This window comes from Rhineura floridana, chromosome 17, assembly GCF_030035675.1.
Source record: "Rhineura floridana isolate rRhiFlo1 chromosome 17, rRhiFlo1.hap2, whole genome shotgun sequence".
NCBI lineage: Eukaryota > Metazoa > Chordata > Lepidosauria > Squamata > Rhineuridae > Rhineura > Rhineura floridana.
In genome coordinates this window covers 28708226-28726845 of record NC_084496.1, presented here as the reverse complement: position 1 = coordinate 28726845, position 18620 = coordinate 28708226, and the positions used below count along the sequence as shown (strand labels likewise).

Below are 18620 nucleotides of genomic sequence, written 5' to 3'. Positions count from 1 at the left end.
CAATGAGCGAAGGCATTTGCTTCCCTTCCATTCCCAGCATGGGAAAACTCCTCCCCACCCCTCCCTTGCGGGGGCGAAGCTCCTTTTTATTTTCTGTCTGCTGACTAAATCTCCCCGGGTTCCACCCCCCTCGCTTTTCTCACCACGGCTTTCATTGGCCGGCGGGCGCCTAGCCCCGCCCTTTGATCTCCGACACAAACCTCTCCGCGTCTTCGTGTCCGCCCCCTTCCCTCCTTCCGAGAGCGCTCACCCAACGGGGAAACACCTACGGCTTGAGTGACACACGCCTCCAGCCCAAGCGCCGATGCTGCCTGGTGGGCGTGAGGGAGGAAGTGGGCGGGGCGGGCGAGAGAGATTCTATGGAGGAGAAGTGGGAGCGAAGGCGTGAGGCGCAGCGGGGCTCCCTCTCTGTCCCCCACCCCGTCTCCTTTCTGAGCGAACCTCAACGGCTGAAAAGTGACGGCTGAGGGGCGCACGCGCGGGGCTTGCTTTCCCGCCCATTTCTGATGCGGGGTCGGGGGGAGCCGTCTCTGAGGGGGCCACCGAGGCGCCGCCGCCCTTCCTTTCCCCACCGCCGAGGGCCGCCGCCTCCCCTCCTCAGCAGCAGCCGGGTGAGGGGGTGAGATGGGCAGGCCCGTCTCTTAGCCTCGGCGGAGGCTCGCCGCCCTTGTCACGGCCCGTCCCGTCACACCTCCCGGCTCCGAGGCGGTGGCCGAGGCCGGCGAGCGGGCCCGGCTCTAGCTCGACGCTCGCGGCTTCTCTTGCCGTTGCTGCCGCCCCGTCTCCCTCCGCCCCTCCGCAGACACATACCCGTCGCCGCGCTTCCCCGCCATGTCCGGAGTGGTGCGGACCTTGAGCCGCTGCCTCTTGTCGGCCGACGCCGCCTCCAGCCGCGGTGCGGGAGCGGAGAGGCACCCGCCGCCCCGCGAGGGCAAAGAAGGCAGCCGGGACGCGGAGCGCGAAGCCCGGCGCCGGAGCCGCGAGATCGACGCGATGCTGGCCCGCGAGCGGCGCTCGGTCCGGCGCCTGGTCAAGATCCTGCTGCTGGGCGCCGGCGAGAGCGGCAAGTCGACCTTCCTCAAGCAGATGCGGATCATCCACGGCCGTGAGTTCGACCAGAAGGCGCTGCTGGAGTTCAGGGCTACCATCTACGAGAACATCCTCAAGGTGTGGGGAAATGTCACCAATGGCGGTGGGTGGGAGGATATTTTGACGGGCTGGCGCTTGGCTTTCCTTTTTCTTTCCTCTTCCCTCCCTCACCCTTTTCCCTTTTGTGCCGTGTCTTGTACAAGTTGTAAGCCTGAGGGCAGGGATTGGCTTGTAAGCCTGAGGGCAGGGATTGGCTTGTAAGCCTGAGGGCAGGGATTGGCTTGTTTTCATGCAAGGGCGGGGACCTGTGACCCTCCAGATACTCTTGGACGTCGTCTGCTGCCATCCACAGCCAGCGTGGCCAATGGGCAAGGGTGATGGGAGCTACTGGCCAGCAGCATCTGGGGTCCCAGAGGTTAGCCACCTCTGTTTTAATTGGCTCTGTGATGCCCTTTCCTGGATGAAAAGTTGGGTACAAAATGCTCTGAGATTGAAATAGGTTGAAATAAAATAATATGGGAGAGGCGACTGCAGGGTTTAGTAAAACAGGTTGCTGGGGGAAAGCAGCACTAGTGTTTCATGTACTTTATTGTTTTACTTATTTTATTAAAATTTATATGCTGTTTGATTGAAAAAAACTGTGTTTTACAAAAGACACTTAAATTACCAATAAAATGGTTAAAACAAGTAATTAAAACATTTTTAAGACAAATTAAAAACAGCAACAGACAAAAAAAATTAAAACACATTGGCATGTATGCATCTGGAGAGGCATGTCTAAACAAAACAGTTTTAAGCAGACGTTGAAAAGGATACAGCAAAGGCACCTGCCTGATGTCAATAGGGAGGGAGTTCCAAAGTGTTGATGTTGCTACACTAAAGGAATGATTTCTTACAAGTGCGGAACTGATATTATGGGCCTGTTCCGCAGATCAAAGAGCTTGAGTGGGCGCATATGGTGTAAGCCAGGTGATGGGTGGGATGGATGTGGTGAAACTGTTGTGGCATAATGTGTATTGATTGCTGAGGAAAAGCACTACAAGTGCTTTGTGTTCTCTCATTTATTGTGTATGACAAAACTGTATAGCAGGCAGTAGGTTGTCAGGTGGTGAAAATGTGAGTTCCTTTGAATGGTTTTAATTGTAACTAGAAAGCTAGGATAAATATACTTAATAAAATAAACTGAGGAGGACATATTGAAGGTGTCTTGTCAAGTCATAAGAAATGCTTACTATATGCTACTTTTCTTCACCAGTCGATGTAAGTGCTTCATATACATCCAGTTAGTCTTTATAATGATCCTGTAAGGTGGGGAGCAAGGCAACAGGTGGTGATGGGTGGTGCAGAGGTGGTATCAGTTTGGATACAAAAAGGTGGTCTGTTAGGGAGTGTTATGCTAAGTAGTTTTATATTGCTGTTCCTAAGTTGACTAAGTGATACTCATAATTTGTTAGAATAATTCTTAGAACAACCCTGTAAATTAAGCCAGAACAATCCTTGCAACTGCCCTGTAAAACAGAATACGGGGCGAGCCAGGCAAAGCTGACAGGAAACAAGGGATCTGTGTGGCATATATGAAGGGACAGTCTGTCAGTGTATAAGCAAATAACGCTTAACATTTATGGGTTGTTTTTGCTGTGTGAACGGAATACTTTGTGTTCATTGGGCTGGTTCACACAAAACTGTAAGCCAAACTACGACTTAACAAGACTACATGAATGTGCAGGCTTCCACAGATCTTGGTTCCTACAGCTCATAGAGCTAAGCCAAGGTTTGGCTTAGCATGTCGTTTAAAGCGGCACTCATGGTTAAACTCACTTCTCACTAACCATGAGCCATAGTCAAGGTTTATTCTTGGCTACAACTCGTCATTAATGAAGAGAGAGTTTAACCATAAGTCCTGGTTTGGACAACATGCTAAGCCAAACCTTGATTTAATTCAGCATGAGAGCAAAAAGGATTGGGGAGGAGCAAAGCAGCTGTGAGTTCCTCTCTGGGAATGCACATGTTTGTGCATTCCTAGTAAGCCATAGTCTGGTTTACTGTGTGGTGTGACCCAGGCCATTATTTCAGTTCTTACAACAGCCCTGTAAGACTAGTATTGGCAAGTCAGCTTCTCCCAGTTTTCCTTTGCTTGTCTTCCCTGCTCCTCTAGTCTCGTCCCACACCACTATGGCCACCACTGTGTCTGGATGTTTTGATTGTCTCTGTCATCGGAATGGAATTATGTGGAGGGTGCAGATTACATCAGTGCCTTTTGTGCACTGGACAGATGTGAGGAGTAATGTGGTATCCTCCATTCTTACTTGGCATCGCCTTCCTGTTTAAGTGGTACAGAGTGACATGGAACATATTCATGTTAGTAAGATTAAATCTGTTGCTTGAGTAATGTACAAAACAATCCTTATGTTTTCAAGTGCTGGTTATAAACTAGTTTTGCCAGTGAAGGAATGTGGAAAGTGAGGTGGGGAATTGGTGGGCCAAGGTCTCAACTCTACCCTCCAGTCGATCTGCCAAGGTCACAAGTTGCAAAGTGCTTAATGACACAAATATTCTCCAAATGCAAGATTGCTTTTGTGAAAAAGCAGTGGGGAGTTTGGCCTACTGCATACTTCATAAAACAATATTGCACTACTACATATCTACAGAATAATATTATATTACAACAGTTGGCATAGGAGAAAATTGCACAGAAAGATGATAAAACTTTCAGAAAATAACCCATGATGATTCCAGGAGCGCTGCAGTTACCAGGGTAATTAAAATATCCATTGTCAAAAACTGTGAGAAACAGTTTGTGAGAAACTGGAGGAGTTTTGCCTTGCAATGTTTTACCATCAAAATGTACATAATATATGAACAATGGAAAGCATTTCTGGGGTTGCCTAAATACCCAAAATATTCTCAGTACAGTGAAATAACTGGCACTTAAGTATATTGATAAAAGAGCAAGATTTCACACAGAAGGAGTCATTCAGACCCTGGTGTCTTCCCTTCCAAGTTGCTGGAATGGGGGAAGGGGTGATAGAAATGTGTGCCAATGCCAAGTATGTGTGCAGGGGAAGGAGTACCTTTGCAAAGTAAGGTGCATGAATACACTGATGATTTTATTTAAGAAATTTCTTATCCACCCTTCATCACAGGGTTCCAGGGTGGCTTACAGTCATAAAATCATAACATATTAAAATTCAGTAAAACAATTTAAAACAAACCAAAGAATGTACATCAGACAATAGAGGTGGCCTCACAGAAATTACACATCTTAACTGTCAAAGGCTAGGATAACGAGATGCCTCTTCAGCAAACAGAAACTATATATTGAAAATGCTTGGCATACCTCTATGGGGAGGATGTTCCATATTTTGGGAACTGCCACAGGCAATGCCCTCTCCTAGGCCACCATCCCACATGCTTCCAAAGGGAGCAGAATGTATAATATTGACCGCTTTCTTATTCTTTGTCATTGGCATGTCACAAGTATACAGATATTGAAATGAAGTAGTTGAGACTTGTCCATCCTTTTATACAGTTGAGTGCAAATACAAAGGTATGGCTAAAGTAAGCTAAGGAATTATTAATCTGGGTGGAGTTACATCTGTGCCAGTCTGGTTTTTAAACCATGAGAAGGTGGCTTCTTCTTCTCTCCTCTCTTGTGCCAGACTCCTCCTCCCTTGCTTTTTTTAAGCTTATCTATGGTTAGAGTTGTATATGGACCAGCCTTTTTGCTAATTGTGCTGTGCTCCAAACTACAGTTTGCAAACATGGTTAGAAGCAGAAATCAAGGTCACTGAAGGAGGTCTTGGTAATTGCAATGTAATAAAATGACATTTCCTAGAATCACAGGTGGTGAACCCATGGTCTGTGCACTCATTATGTCCCTTTTCCCCCACCCTCCACCTCTAGGATTCAGAACAAATGCAACTCAGCTCATGCGTTACCATCTTGCATATGGTGCTTTCTTAGAATATGTACTGGTAAGTAAAGAGGAAAGGCATACACTTGGAGGAACAGGGAGCTGAGCAGGATATATACACCCTGCTAACTGCACAGACTTGTTTTAGATTTTACTCTCCTGCCTTTAGGGGTGGAAATGTTAAAAACAACATTTTCTGTGGTTCAGGCCATATACACCTTAATATTGCAAACAGATTCTAGGATATTTGCTTTAGCAACTATATTTTTTATAAAGAGTTGCAGTGTTAGGTTCATACAAAATAAAAAACCCATGCCACTATCAAACAAACTCATAGTGGCATAAGCTTTTATTAGCAAGAACCTACTTTTATCAGATGCTCTTGTCTATAGAAGCTCGTGCCATAATAAACATGTTAGTCTTGAAGGTGTTGCAGAACTTGGTTTTCTTCTTTTGTACCATACCATCGCTAGTATCATTGTGGTAATGCTTGCAGCATCTTGGAATTTACTCAGCCTTAGAAAAACACAGCCCTATTTGGAAATGGAAATAAGGACATAAATTTGCCCTGAAAAGTGGCCTGATTTGTATTACAAAATTTTGGTGGGACTTATTTCATTACGTGAGTTAATTGTTAGTATTTTATAAGTTGATTATAGATGTGCCCATACTCATATTATGGGCAAATTGTGAGGAAGGGAGAAGTCATCCTAGAATTGATGAAGGGGTCTACTTTCATACAGGCTCATATTGATCTTGTTCTTACAGCAGCAATGTGAGAAACTGCAGTTTTGGCACTGAATTTGTGGGTAGCATGCAAGTGGGCATCTTTCCACATGGCAATTTATGTCAGAAGTCATTTACAAGAACATTTTAATGTTGGAAGCAATTAATATTGGAATTATAAAAGCAAAAATTATATGCTCTGACTTATTATTATTATTTATTATTATTATTTATTAGACTTTTATACCGCCCGACTAGCAATAGCTCTCTGGGCGGTGAACACAAGAAATACAATAAAATCACATAGTATAATACAACAAAAACATATAAAAATAAAACAATCTAAAATCAATCACAGCAGATTTTAAAATTAAGTTAACTTAAATTAATATGCCTCGGAAAAGAGGAAGGTTTTAACTTGGTGCCGAAAGGATAACAATGTCGGCGCCAAGCGCACCTCCTCGGGGAGACTATTCCACAGTTCGGGGGCCACCACTGAGAAGGCCCTAGATCTTGTCACCACCTTCCGGGCTTCCCTATGAGTCAGAACCCGACTTGTGATGTAGTGCTTGCCTTTTAAGACTCTTTACTTGTGGCAATAATGAACAATGAAATACAATATTTTCCCTTGATTGTATTATCAGAATTATAATTGAGCCACTGGTTCAAGTGGCAATAAGCCTCAGCTTGCATTGTTGCGTAATGATCCATTTCCTTGAAATGTGGTGCATTTTTTTCAGTTGCTGTTAAAATAACTTAAAACTACTGATTAATGGAATGTTGATGTGTTTACTGTCTTGAGTACACATGAAACTGAGCATTTTTGTTAAATTCTTTAACTGCTCTTTTTACAAGAAAATAAAACCCTGTATAGAGAGCCAATGTGGTGTAGTGGTTAAGGTGTTGGACTATGACCTGGGAGACCAGGGTTCAAATCCCCACCTAGCCATGAAGCTCACTGGGTGACCTTGGGCCAGTCACTGCCTCTCAGCCTCATGAAAACCCTATTCATAGGGTCGCCATAAGTCGGAATCGACTTGAAGGCAGGACATTTACATTTTATAGCTGTGTTGCTGATACTCTGCATTTTTATCTTCTCTCACTGAACCATTCATCGATATTGTCCCCAGCATTAAACCTCAGAGCAGTACCAGTAAAATGTTTCATTTTACAAGCAGTACGGTAGCACTTAGGCCTTCTAGGGGAATTACATTTTCATTTACCTCATTAGATTTAATTATACAAATAGTTATTGTGGTATCTTAATGATTTATGTAAAGAAGACAGATGTTTGTATTATGCTCTTCAGGATTTGAAAATGATTGCAGGTTGTGCCATAAAAACACAGCCTTTTTGAACTGAAAGCCCATGTGTCAGTGTCAAAGCAAATATTGCTTTTCTGGTACTTTCATAGATTTTAAATGTGCTTCCAGTTGACAACACAGAAGAGGGTTTCTAATCTTGACCTTAGAAAAAGTGGTGGAAATGTGTAGCCATATAGTGAAACCATAACTTAAAAGTGAGTGGGTGGATTGATTTAAACCACAAAGAAGACGAAAAACAACTTTAAGTCCAGTTCTGTATTTATAAATGGTCATTTCCTGAGCAAGCGTGCATTCTGTCTGGTTATTGTAACAATTAAACTATATTGGATTGCAGCCAAATAGAGCTGTATGTAACCTGACAGCAAAATTCAAAACCTTTCACTTTGAAGTACATGTGACTTTTATACTATAGAATTGTGTCTGCTTATTGATTTGTTATATGCATGTGCAAGAATACTGAGCAAGATTGCTTGCTTGAATGCTAAGGCTTAAATTCCATGCATCCTTATTTGGAAACCAGTCTCACTGAACAAATTGGAACTTACTTCCAGGAAAATATTCATAAAATTGGGCTAATAGCAAGCAGCAAATAGGATGGTAGTTACTGAGAAAAATAGTGTTTCTCCGCTGTATGACAAATTAATGTCCATACTTCTTGGATGGTAGCATAACAATTTCAGAACTGAACATATTGCAGAGTTCAGGTAACTAGGCATAAAATAGAAATGCAAGATAATCTGTGTGAATTTGGTGGATGATCCTGATGAGATACAAAGTGTCATCATCTGGATTCTAGTGCCTGATATGACTGGTTATGCTGCATGATGACTGATGAAGATGTCTTCTTCATAATTCTTTCTCTACAAAGAAAAGCACTCTTTCATGAGAGGATCATAAATACAGTTTTATGATATTATAAATTTGCATTTAAGTTCAGATTTATACAGGGTTATTTTTAAGAAGAGATTAGTATTAAATTAATCCAATTTAATTTTTTTAAATCTTACCTTTTTTAAACATTGGTTTTTATTTAACCATGAAAGTTGCCGACTGTCCAAGGTTTCCATGTTATCTTAAGGTGTTACATATGTATTATAGAAATGCATTCATGCAGCAAGGTATTACTTGCTTTTGGTAAACAATGGCAATACTTACATGTCAGTTAGGTTATTTTTGTTTTACTGAAACTCCTAGGTATCAGCCTATCTCTTTTCCCCCCATCTTTATATCATTCAGTTACAGTTAACAAAATACTGAATTTAAGCCCCTAATCCAAAATTTATTTTTCCACTTACTGCCGTCAATGATTTAGAGTTGTAGTTTTTCCTAGTATTTATGCGGCAGGCTTTCCAAACATCAGTTTTGCTTTGGTTTAAGTAAATAGTTATCAGATAATCATGGTTTTGTTTGTTAATCAAGGCTAAGTTTCAGGGCAGTTTTTTTATGAGAAGCACTAGTGTTGGGAATACACAGACTCGATGTTAATTAACACCTGGATAGGAAAAATATATAAAACATGCATTTCTTGAGTTAGCATATTTGCCTTGATTATATGACTCATACTGTGCTATCCTATGAATTGTTGTTGTTATGTGCCTTCAAGTCGGTTATGATTTGTGGCGACCCTATGAATCAGCGACCTCCAGTAGCATCTATTACAAACCACCCTCTTCAGATCTTGTAAATTCAGTCTGTGGCTTCCTTTATGGAATCAATCCATCTCTTGTTTGGACTTCCTCTTTTTCTACTCCCTTCTGTTTTCCCCAGCATTATTGTCTTTTCTAGTGAATCATGAATATTTACTTAGAAATAAATTTCTCTGTGTTTAATGGACCTTATTCCCCATTAAGTGCATGTAGGACTGCAGCCCTAATAGATTAAATTTGCATATGAATAAACAATAATTCTGATGAAAGTCTGCTTTCTTTGATTTTAGATTATACTGACACAAATTGTATCACTTTGTATTTTAGAAGAAGCAGTCCATCCTCTTGAGAGAGGAGAAGGGCTACCTCTTCTAATGTAGCTCCTGCAACTCACAGTTTTTGTAGTAATTACTTGATTTTTAACAACAACAAAATATGTGGCCTGATTCACTGGGTGCACTTTTAAGATTAACTTTAATCTAACTGACTAAATCACAGTCCTAATACAGTTCCTTGGAGGGTTGTCCAACAGCAAATATGTGTAATGTTCTCTGTAAGGGCTGCACTGCTCCTCTGAAATGCCTTGACTTGCAACAGTAGAGCCATAAACTTCAAAGAGAATAGCCACAATCCAAATAATTCCTCAACTGTTTCTGTGTACCTAAGGTCATCTGTGAAAGAAACAGACTTTGCTGAAATTGACTGTATGGACCTTGCTATTATATATGGTATTGTATTACATGAACATGTCAACTCTTTCCTATCTGTTGGATGATGTGGTTAATTTGTTATTCCATGCCTGCCAAACTGGAAGGTGGTGGATTTCATTGACCATAGGGAAGGCAGCACGTTGCTGTCTGGGACTTTGAATGGAAAATCACTGTTTTCCTTGTTTTATGTGTTTTGGAGGTCTCTTTTTCTAGGAGTAGCTGGCCCAGTGAGAGGGCATTCAAAGCAGGATTCTGGAGACATGCCTGGTAGAGAGGTCCTTCAAGGCTGTAAGTTTGTAGTCTTAGGGAGTGTAACTAGATAGGGACTTGTGCTTAACCCTTTGTTTATTCTTTTTGCCCTGTTGATGGATATGCTGGTTTTCTTACTTTTCCATGTAATACCTTTTTCCTAAAACCTTTTATTTTTATATTAGTAAACCTTTTGTTTTGTTTAATTAAATCCTTGTGGACTCCCTACATCTTAAACCAAATTCTGTGCTACTTTGAGGTGCTCTATAAACTGATTTATAAAGGGAAGCCCTGTAGAAAAATTCCCCTTTATCTGGTGATAACAAGCCCTTAAATGGAGAGGGTGAGCAGCATTCTGTTGTGGCTGGATATCCATCTTCATCATGGCACGAGACCCAGGATGACTGGGTGCTATCTCATGTTGTGGCAAAACGGTGGGATCAAAATATTGGTGTGTATTTGAAAATATCTGGGTTCCAGGATTTGAAGATTTGAAAGCTAGGAAAAGGTATTTCTTTCTCTCCGCCCCTCCCCTGAATAAAAGGGTTTTGTTTTATTTTAGGGTCTACAGAAGTAGGGATAGATTAGCAGTTAAGGTAGAGTCCATGTACAAGAATATAGCAGCTTTGACTGAAAGGTGCCTGGGAAAAGATCTGCTAGTGGAAGGAAGGAAGGAGAGTGACATGAGAGTCCTGCTGATCCAGAGCGAGGTGGCACTAAAACAATGTTACAGAAACCCTTGGATGGATCCAGATTACATCCAGAAATAACTGAATCTTTGGGAGATGAAAACATGAGCCCAAAGGAAGCAGTAGGAAGCCTATTTTTGTAGGGAGATGCAGAGGCCTGGTGATCTTCAGCCTGGTTTCTTCTGATTTTGTGCAAATAGATATCTGTTGCTGGTTGTTATGAATACACGTATGTGATCTAATGCATTTTAAAAGTGTCAAATAAGTCATCTTGTTCTCCTTAACTCCGTATCCCAAAAAGAAACTGAGGGTGATGTAGTCATTTCATTATGCTGTGACAGATGCTATTAAATAGCATCAGCATTTAGTAGCACAGGCTTCTTTCTTTATAGTAAAAATAACCTTTTGCCTCAAACATACTTTTTAACCTTTCATAAAACACTCCTTGAAGATGCACAATGGGCCTTGATGCTTTCCAAATGAACCCTTTCAAAGAATCAACCCTCTCCTTGGTGGGTTGGTGGTCTTGAATTAATGCTTAATGATGCTTTCCTCCTGTTTTGGGACAGAGGTTAGGCAGAAAGGCCTGTCAGATCCTGACTTGTTCCTTGGGTATCTTTTTTTTAAAAAAATCTACATTGTACCTATTAATCTTCTCGTAATCTGGTAATGAGGTTGATTAGTTACAAGGTAAACAATTTGACATTTGTAAGCTACAGCTCTCTTATTCAACTACAATTATTGTCGTAAAGGAGGATAGCCCATTATCTAGCACAGATAATGTTCTGATATGTCTGTCATGTTAGTGGACACCACAGTGGCGGCTTTCTCAGAAATAGCCTAAATTGTGAGCTATGCCTAATAACATCCACCATATTCAAGACCGTGGCCCTTTTAAGTAAGATTTGAAGATTGATTTGTTTAGGCAAGTGGTTCAAGGTTAATGTTCCTATCTCATTTATATTGGATGCTATATCTGTGTGTATGAGGGTTCCACTTATATCAGGGGTCGCCAAAGTTTTTGGACCAGAGTGCACATTTCAAATTTTAAAAGAATATCTGGGGCACCAGTCACAAAATGGCTGCCATGGAGGCATGGCATGACACAAAAATAGAGTGTAGCCATGGTGAAACTTTTCCCATAATTGTATTTCCAGACTAAGGCTTAACCTGTTGAATTTCTGCCTGCCATAGATTGCTTGGTTGCTAGGGGAAAAAGGAGGGTAAACTATGGAATTTCCAAGGATTTGGGGGGGAATCAGAAGTAGGAAAGGGGAGGGCAAAACAGCAGCTCTAAGAACCGAGAGATTCCTATTGCCTGTTGTCCAAACAACACACTTATCACAGCTCTTACCTCACTCCTTGGCTAATAAGACTGACAGGCAGGAGCAGCCAGACTGGCTCATTTCACATAAATTGCTTAGAAGGGTATCTGTGCATTTTGCTCCATAATGTTCTTTCCAAGAGGGCTACAGACTTGCTCTTTTTTAAAATGAAAGCTGAGAATCGGGGCTACCTGCTGAGAGCACCATGGAATGACTTTGTGGGTGCCATGGTACCTGTGGGTGACAGATTGGCAACCTCTGACTTGTAGTCTCCTTGAGGTTGCTTAATTGATATTTCAACTTTGTATTGACTTCAGCCCATGTTCCCTGCCATGAGAACTGTTCTTCATAATTTTTATATTATTAGGCATATTATTTATTTATTACACTTCTTTCCTGCCCTTCCTCCCAGAAGAAGCCCAGGGCAGCAAACAAAGGGCAAAACACTAAAAACATCTCAAAAACAAAACATCTTAAAAGTATTTTTCAAATAAAACATCTTAAATATATTTTAATAAAATCTTTTAAAACATCTTAAAAACAATTCCAATACAGACACAGACTGGGATAAGGTCTCTACTTAAAAGGCTTGTTGAAAGAGGAAGGTCTTCACTAGGCGCCAAAAAGATAACAGAGATGGTGCCTGTGTAATATTTAAGGGGAGGGAATTCCAAAGGGGAGGTGCCACTACACTAAAGGTCTGCTTCCTGTGTTGTGCGGAATGGACCTCCTGATGAGATGGCATCTTCAAGAGACCCTAACCTGTAGGGCGCAGTGATTGACTGGGTATATAAGGGGTAGGATGGTCTTTAAGTATAGACATTAATCCTTTTCTGAAAGGATGCTGTTTAGAAAAGAAAATCAGTTAGTATAACTTGCCAGTTCTTCTATGAACCATATCAACCATTTTGTCCATACAAGCCACTTAAAGTACTTCTCTCATCAGAGGAACTGTTGGCTATTTTCACTAATGAGTAAGAACAAACCTTGCTGCTGTCAGACTTGACAATGAAGCTTTCGTATTCTTTGTTAGGTACATCTGTTAGTAGATTTAACAGCAGCATTGTTAGTGCATCACATTTTAATTGTATTCCTGTTTGATTTATTTGTAATACTTGGGCTGAATAAGTTTGAGCTTTTAGACATATAAATATATATACATTGATATACATATAAATCTGTGATATGAGAATTATCATATTGAAAATGGACTATATTTTTTCTAAATATATTTATTTAAAATATTTCTATCCTGTCCTTCTACCCTACAATGAGGCACCTCAGGGTGGCTACATATATAATGTTTTTGAAAATGATACTTGGGGATTCAGTTATCTCTAACATTATGACACTATTGAAATAGTGGCAAGGCAGGCTGAAAGGAATGCCTCCATTTTTTTAGAATTCTGTTGCTCATTTATAAACTGCACTACAGCCTATACATAGGAGAATCAGGAATAAGTCAAAGGCAATTTGAAAGTCTTGTTTTCTGTTGGTCCTGCGTGTAAATCTTCTCGTTGACCGTCGGCGGCAGTTATCTGCAGTTGCTCATCATTTTTAAAAGGGTATTCTCTTGTCTGAAGCAATGCATGACTTCTCCCTGTGGAGTTTACAAATGGATGGGTGGGGAAAAGAAAGAGAAGCTCCTTGATATGTTGTGCATCCCCCCCATCCCACCCTTTATTTCATTTACTACAATCTCCAGTGCTATGTTGGGAGATACATTGGCCTAGGGGTGGTTTCGAATCCTCTTTGCTAGAGGTGGAGAGTCTCAGGCCTGGGGGCCAAATGCAGCCCTCCAGGGCTCTCTGTCTGGGCCTTGAAGCTCATCTAAGGCCACTCCCCAGGCCATACCTCTCAGTGGCTCTGCTTTGCACCTCAGATGCTTTGCCTCGCTGGACTGCATGTGAACTCAGATAATTTCTCTTGCTTGCCTGGATGGAGGGGAGAGCGGAGTGTGCAGAAAAAAGCCTAATGTCAAAGGTAAAATTTACATTCATTGTTCTGCCCACTTTTGCCTCTAGCTCTGCCAACCACTAGCTTGGTGGAAGGTTGCCTAGAAGGGAATGTGGTCCTTGGGCTGAACAAGATTACTCAGCTCTGCTGCCAGGTGTTTGCACAGATGTTGCAGCCCCTGAGGGGCTCACCAGAATGAGAGCAGGAAACATATCTCTGACCTTAGAGAGTTTAAATGCATTTTGGGGGCTAAAAATCCAGTTCTTTTTTTGACTAGAGTAAGACTTTTTACTTTTCTAGTGCTATAATTTCAAGTGAAAGTCTGAACACTGTAATCTGCTTTAACGATATCAATGTACAAAGTGTTGCAGTGCAATGTAAGTATTGATTATAATTTTGATTGTGCATGGTTGGGACATTCTCACTAAGTACCTCAGATCGGTTTGTACCTCCAGGGTTCCACTGTCATTTCTTTGCTTGCATTAACACAACTCATCTCCCTTTCATTGGATTTGCTTGGAGACAGAGAGTCGTCTTATAGTTTACAGACATAACTGCAGTTACAAATAGAAAGATTGGGTTGTTAAGTAGATGGATTAAGTTCCTGTAGGCTAAGCAAAAGACAATTTATTTTGTTCATGTGTTCTTTTAACTCAGTATACAAATATACTGTTCACCTGGGGAGTAGCAGCATTTGAATGATGAAATATGTGGAGCTGTTTAAGATCCTTTTTGCCTTTAGTTCTGTCTTTGCAAGACTCACAAAGGCCAGGAGCAGTATTTTGAAGTATGTGAGGCAGGTTTCCTAAAGCAGCAAAATGGAATTTTGTTCCTCTTCTACCATGCAGAGTGAATAATTTCTACTGGCCTTCAAAAGATCATCGTAGATAATAAATCCTGGATGTTTTGACGTGACCATCCTTTGATTAATGGTACTTATGCATCCTGGTGTGACCCAGCACTAAATATAGGTGGTTGTATTAAACTAACTTTTACTCAGAGTAGACCCACTGAAATTAATGACCATGATTAATTTCAGTGGGTCTACTCTGAGTAAAAGTTAGTTTAATACAACCCAGGACCTATAATGTATGCTCCAAAGCTCTTGGCTCTTTCATTCACATTCTTGTCTAATATGCTGACAGTTTTTTCCTAAACCTTTGCATCACATTAGAAAGGTCTGTATTTTGTACAAGGGGAAGGATTTGCAGGATGTATTTGATGTTTAGTGCTAAAGTTGTTGGTGGTGTTGTGGCTCAGGAATAGAAGATGAAATAATCTGCCATAAGGTTACTATGCAAATAAAATACATGTTTTTAGAGAAGCAGTTGAGTTTGATTTATTATTTGTGTGTGTATGCATGCATTGCTTTCTCTCTTTCCACTAGCTCTTTTCTCTGCTTATTGCAAGAGCCTGTTTGGGATATGGTTTTTTAAAAATCTTCATAGAAGCCCTGAAGTAGATGAGAGAGGGAGAAAGTGGTTTGCTCTTAAGTGTGCAGGAATTCTAAAATGTGGGGTTGCTGTACATATACAACAGTTAAATACTGTCCTTCTGTTTCAGGCAATAAACACATTCTTGTATATCTGGAATCTGAATGAAAATTTGATTCTGAACTGTGACTGAACTCTTCTAATAGTTTCTATGTAATGTAGACTATATCAAAATATTTAAATGTGAAAGTAATAGGGAATACTTTTTTAAAAAAAAAATCAGTTGCTAAGCAAGTATCTCATGACTTGAGTTCATCTTAAGCTGGATTTCATGTCATGTTTAATTTTTGTCTGTGACCATAAACTCCATAGAGAAAACATCAGCAGAACAAGAAATTACTTAATATTTGTATATACGTCTGACAGCAGGCCCTCCAAGGCAATTTATAATAAGTGAAAAATTAATACCTAATCTTTTTAAAGGCAATGGTAACTTATGAAGGTTATAGGCAGTGTTATGATGAGAAATGTTAACCATTGCTCAGTCTTTAGATGCTGAACACTGATTTTAATACTGTATAGAACTTTTAAATATGCAAGTACTAGGCCATACAGGCCAATTCTGGGTGTATTGTCAGAAGACTAGCAGTGATTGCTTAGGAAAGCTTTGGATTGGGGTCTAAGATTACTTTTGGATCAAGGGTGAGGCAACAGGTAAGTCTTAAATATGCAACATTCTTTTTGTTTGGTGTATTCAGTAGAAATATTAGGAATTGCTGATAGATTGGTAGCCACTGTATTTAAATCCCCAAAGTAAACTTGTAACTCTCAGAAGCACAACTTCTTGTATTTCTCTTAATGAAGTCGAAATAGTGTTATTCCTGATGGTCTTAAAAGGAAAATGACCACCTGGACATTATATTTCTCTTTATTACTTCTTGAAAGAATTTTGGGGAGGGATGAGATAAAAAGAGCAGCCACTCAATGGGAATAAACACCACAGAAAAAGAGAACAAGGCATTGTGCAGTTTCATGGTTCTGGTAGGACACTATTATGAGCTCATTCACCAGTGTAGAGAATCTCAGGCTGGGGCTGCAGCTGTGTAATGGTAACCATTTGAAAGCTGCCTGAGTGAAGCAAGACTGCAACTAGATGAGTTAAAAGAACTTTAGAGCATTGGAGCCTTAGCAGGTGAAAGGTCAGAGCTAGCCTCTGTGGGCCGGGATGACGCATACATATTTGCAACCCAATTTAAGAGGCAAGTGAAAGATAGTAGGCTGCAGCTAACACAACATGGTTATAGTATGGATAGCTTTCTCATAACTGTTGTACTGTTTCCCGAGTTCAGTGCTATACAAACTGGATAAAAAATGTTAATGCAAAGTATATTCAACTGCTCATTTCTGCTAGTCTTTAATGTAGTAGTGAAGATTGCTCTGGAAGGGTAAAATGGGAATTTCATATAAATAACCTTTTAACATTTGTTTAAAATCTCTTTTATTCTGGTAACCTATCTCACCCAGAATAGAAACTTACATGTGGTGGACAATGAAATACAATTTAACTCCTTAAAAATAGCTCACAGTTTAAAATAGCCGTTTGTTTCTTCCATTCATTTTTTATTTACTCTCAAATGGAAACCCCCAGCTAAAGTAGTAAACTCTGATGGTGGTGACGCACATGATATATGAGAATGACAGCAGAGTTTTAAACTCCTGGCTGCAGTTCAGTGAAACAGAAGTTTAACTGCATGCCCTGTGATAATAGCTTCCTTTTTATTAGCTTTTAATAATAGTCCTCTGCTTTGTGCTGAAGGCATGCTCTTTGAACAGTTTGTCTGGAGGATTAAATTGTATAGAGATGAAGTAATCGTCATTCAAGATGGCTCAGTGTTTACATTAGAGAAGATGCACTAAAAAGAGCGCAACCCGATCATGGTTGGTTGAAAAATTTTAATTAGCTGCCCTTGTGCTAGAGTAATGGACATGCTACAACTCTCTTACCCGGCTAAAGCTAGCAGCCTTAAACCTTCTTTGTACAAATTGTTTCCTGTGAAGATCTTGTGATCTTTTACTGCAAAATCTTGCATTGGGGCTTGTTTTTCCCCCTTGATCTTGAGTGTGAGAGATCTTTGGATATATTCCTTAATTGTATGGATGAATCTTGAGATTGCTGCTTGCGGGGGGGGGAGGTGTGTGATGAAAGAGCTCCCAAGTAATCATTACCACCATGTAAAGTTTTAAAAAGTAAATATGGGTAGGGCAATAGTTACTGCTATAATCCTTGTGTGGTTTCAGCAGACATGCCTATATTTCAGGAAATGTTTTAAGTCATAATGTACAGAGGTTGCAGCTAAGGATCCTATGGCTGGGCTTCCTTGTCTTCCTGCTTTCCAAAGCAGGGATGGTGGAGAAAAAAATTAATGCCAGTAAAACCTGACTTTTATAAGAAAAATGCTTAGTTACAGCTTTGTAATCAGCACCTTTATTCAGTCTTCGTTCATATTTAAACTAGTAGCTTTTGAAATTTCTCTGTCTGATATGTGGGTAATTGAAATCTGGGGTTAAAAGTGCTTAATACAAGCCTTTTATAAACAGAAGGAAACAAAAACTTAGATGTTAACTGATCATATCAATGCAAACCTGTGGTAATGTTTCTGTTCCCTCCTAATCACAAGTGGACCTGTTAACTACATGTGGCATGTCTGCGTCCATAATAAAAGCACTATTTTTGAAGAATTTCAGAGTATGACGGGATTGCAGATTTCTCTTCCAGATTATACTAAATAAGGAAGCTTTGCCTCTGTATGTAAAATAATACTTTTCCTGTCCCAGCAAGCTGACTTCATGTTTTTCATTCTTCTTTTCATGGCTTGGTCTATTGCAAGCAAAATGTATATGCTTTGGGTCTTGTTGGGAACTCTTAATCCTTGGAATATTATTGCTGTATGTGATCCAAATACATTTTGTTAGAGTTAGCATTTGACCAGTAAAGAAAAAAAACTTAAGTGACTGTTCAAATAAAAGTGATCTAATAATAACAATAAAAAAGAACTGCTAATAATAGAAAAAATGCTGACTTCTAGAAGACTCCATAGTCCAGTCCTGAAGTTGGCCAGAATACCTCTCCTCCCCCCAGTAAAAGCTAAGGACTTGGTGATGGTCCTGATTCATGAGTATGTGTAACCTAAGTTGGGTTGCCATTTATTGTTTGCTAAATTCTGGCACCTAATATGGTGTGATTTTGAGCACACACAGCTTTCCTCTTGTTCAGAGATGCCGGCAGTTGGAAAACAGCTAGTAGGAGAGGCTAGGGCATGTAGATAAACTGGAAAAGGGGAGAGTAGTAGGTGAAAGGGAAAAAGACGTAGATGTTTCTAAATGATCCTGACTGCTGCTACAGGACTAGCGGGCAAAGGAGACCTAACATCCGCCATTATTACCATTTGTATGATTCAGGACAAAGACGGGCTGTCACTTACATAAGGGTATTCTTAACTTCACTTACTATTTTACCATAGTCAGATATATAATAGGTGGTCTATTTTAACTTGTTTTT

General features: G+C 40.4%; 1 protein-coding gene across 2 annotated transcripts in view; it reads left to right on the top strand.

The window, feature by feature from the left end:
• Window positions 1–300: 300 nt before the first annotated feature.
• Window positions 301–18620, top strand: part of GNA12 (G protein subunit alpha 12) — a 46858-nt gene continuing 28538 nt past the window's right edge. Inside the window, exon 1 of one of the 2 annotated variants that reach the window (XM_061599412.1) lies at window positions 301–1167. In XM_061599412.1, coding sequence (XP_061455396.1) covers window positions 832–1167 — 336 coding nt within the window. In that variant the 5' untranslated portion in view covers window positions 301–831. The remainder of the gene's footprint in view (window positions 1168–18620) is intronic. The other variant, XM_061599411.1, reaches the window with a different exon arrangement.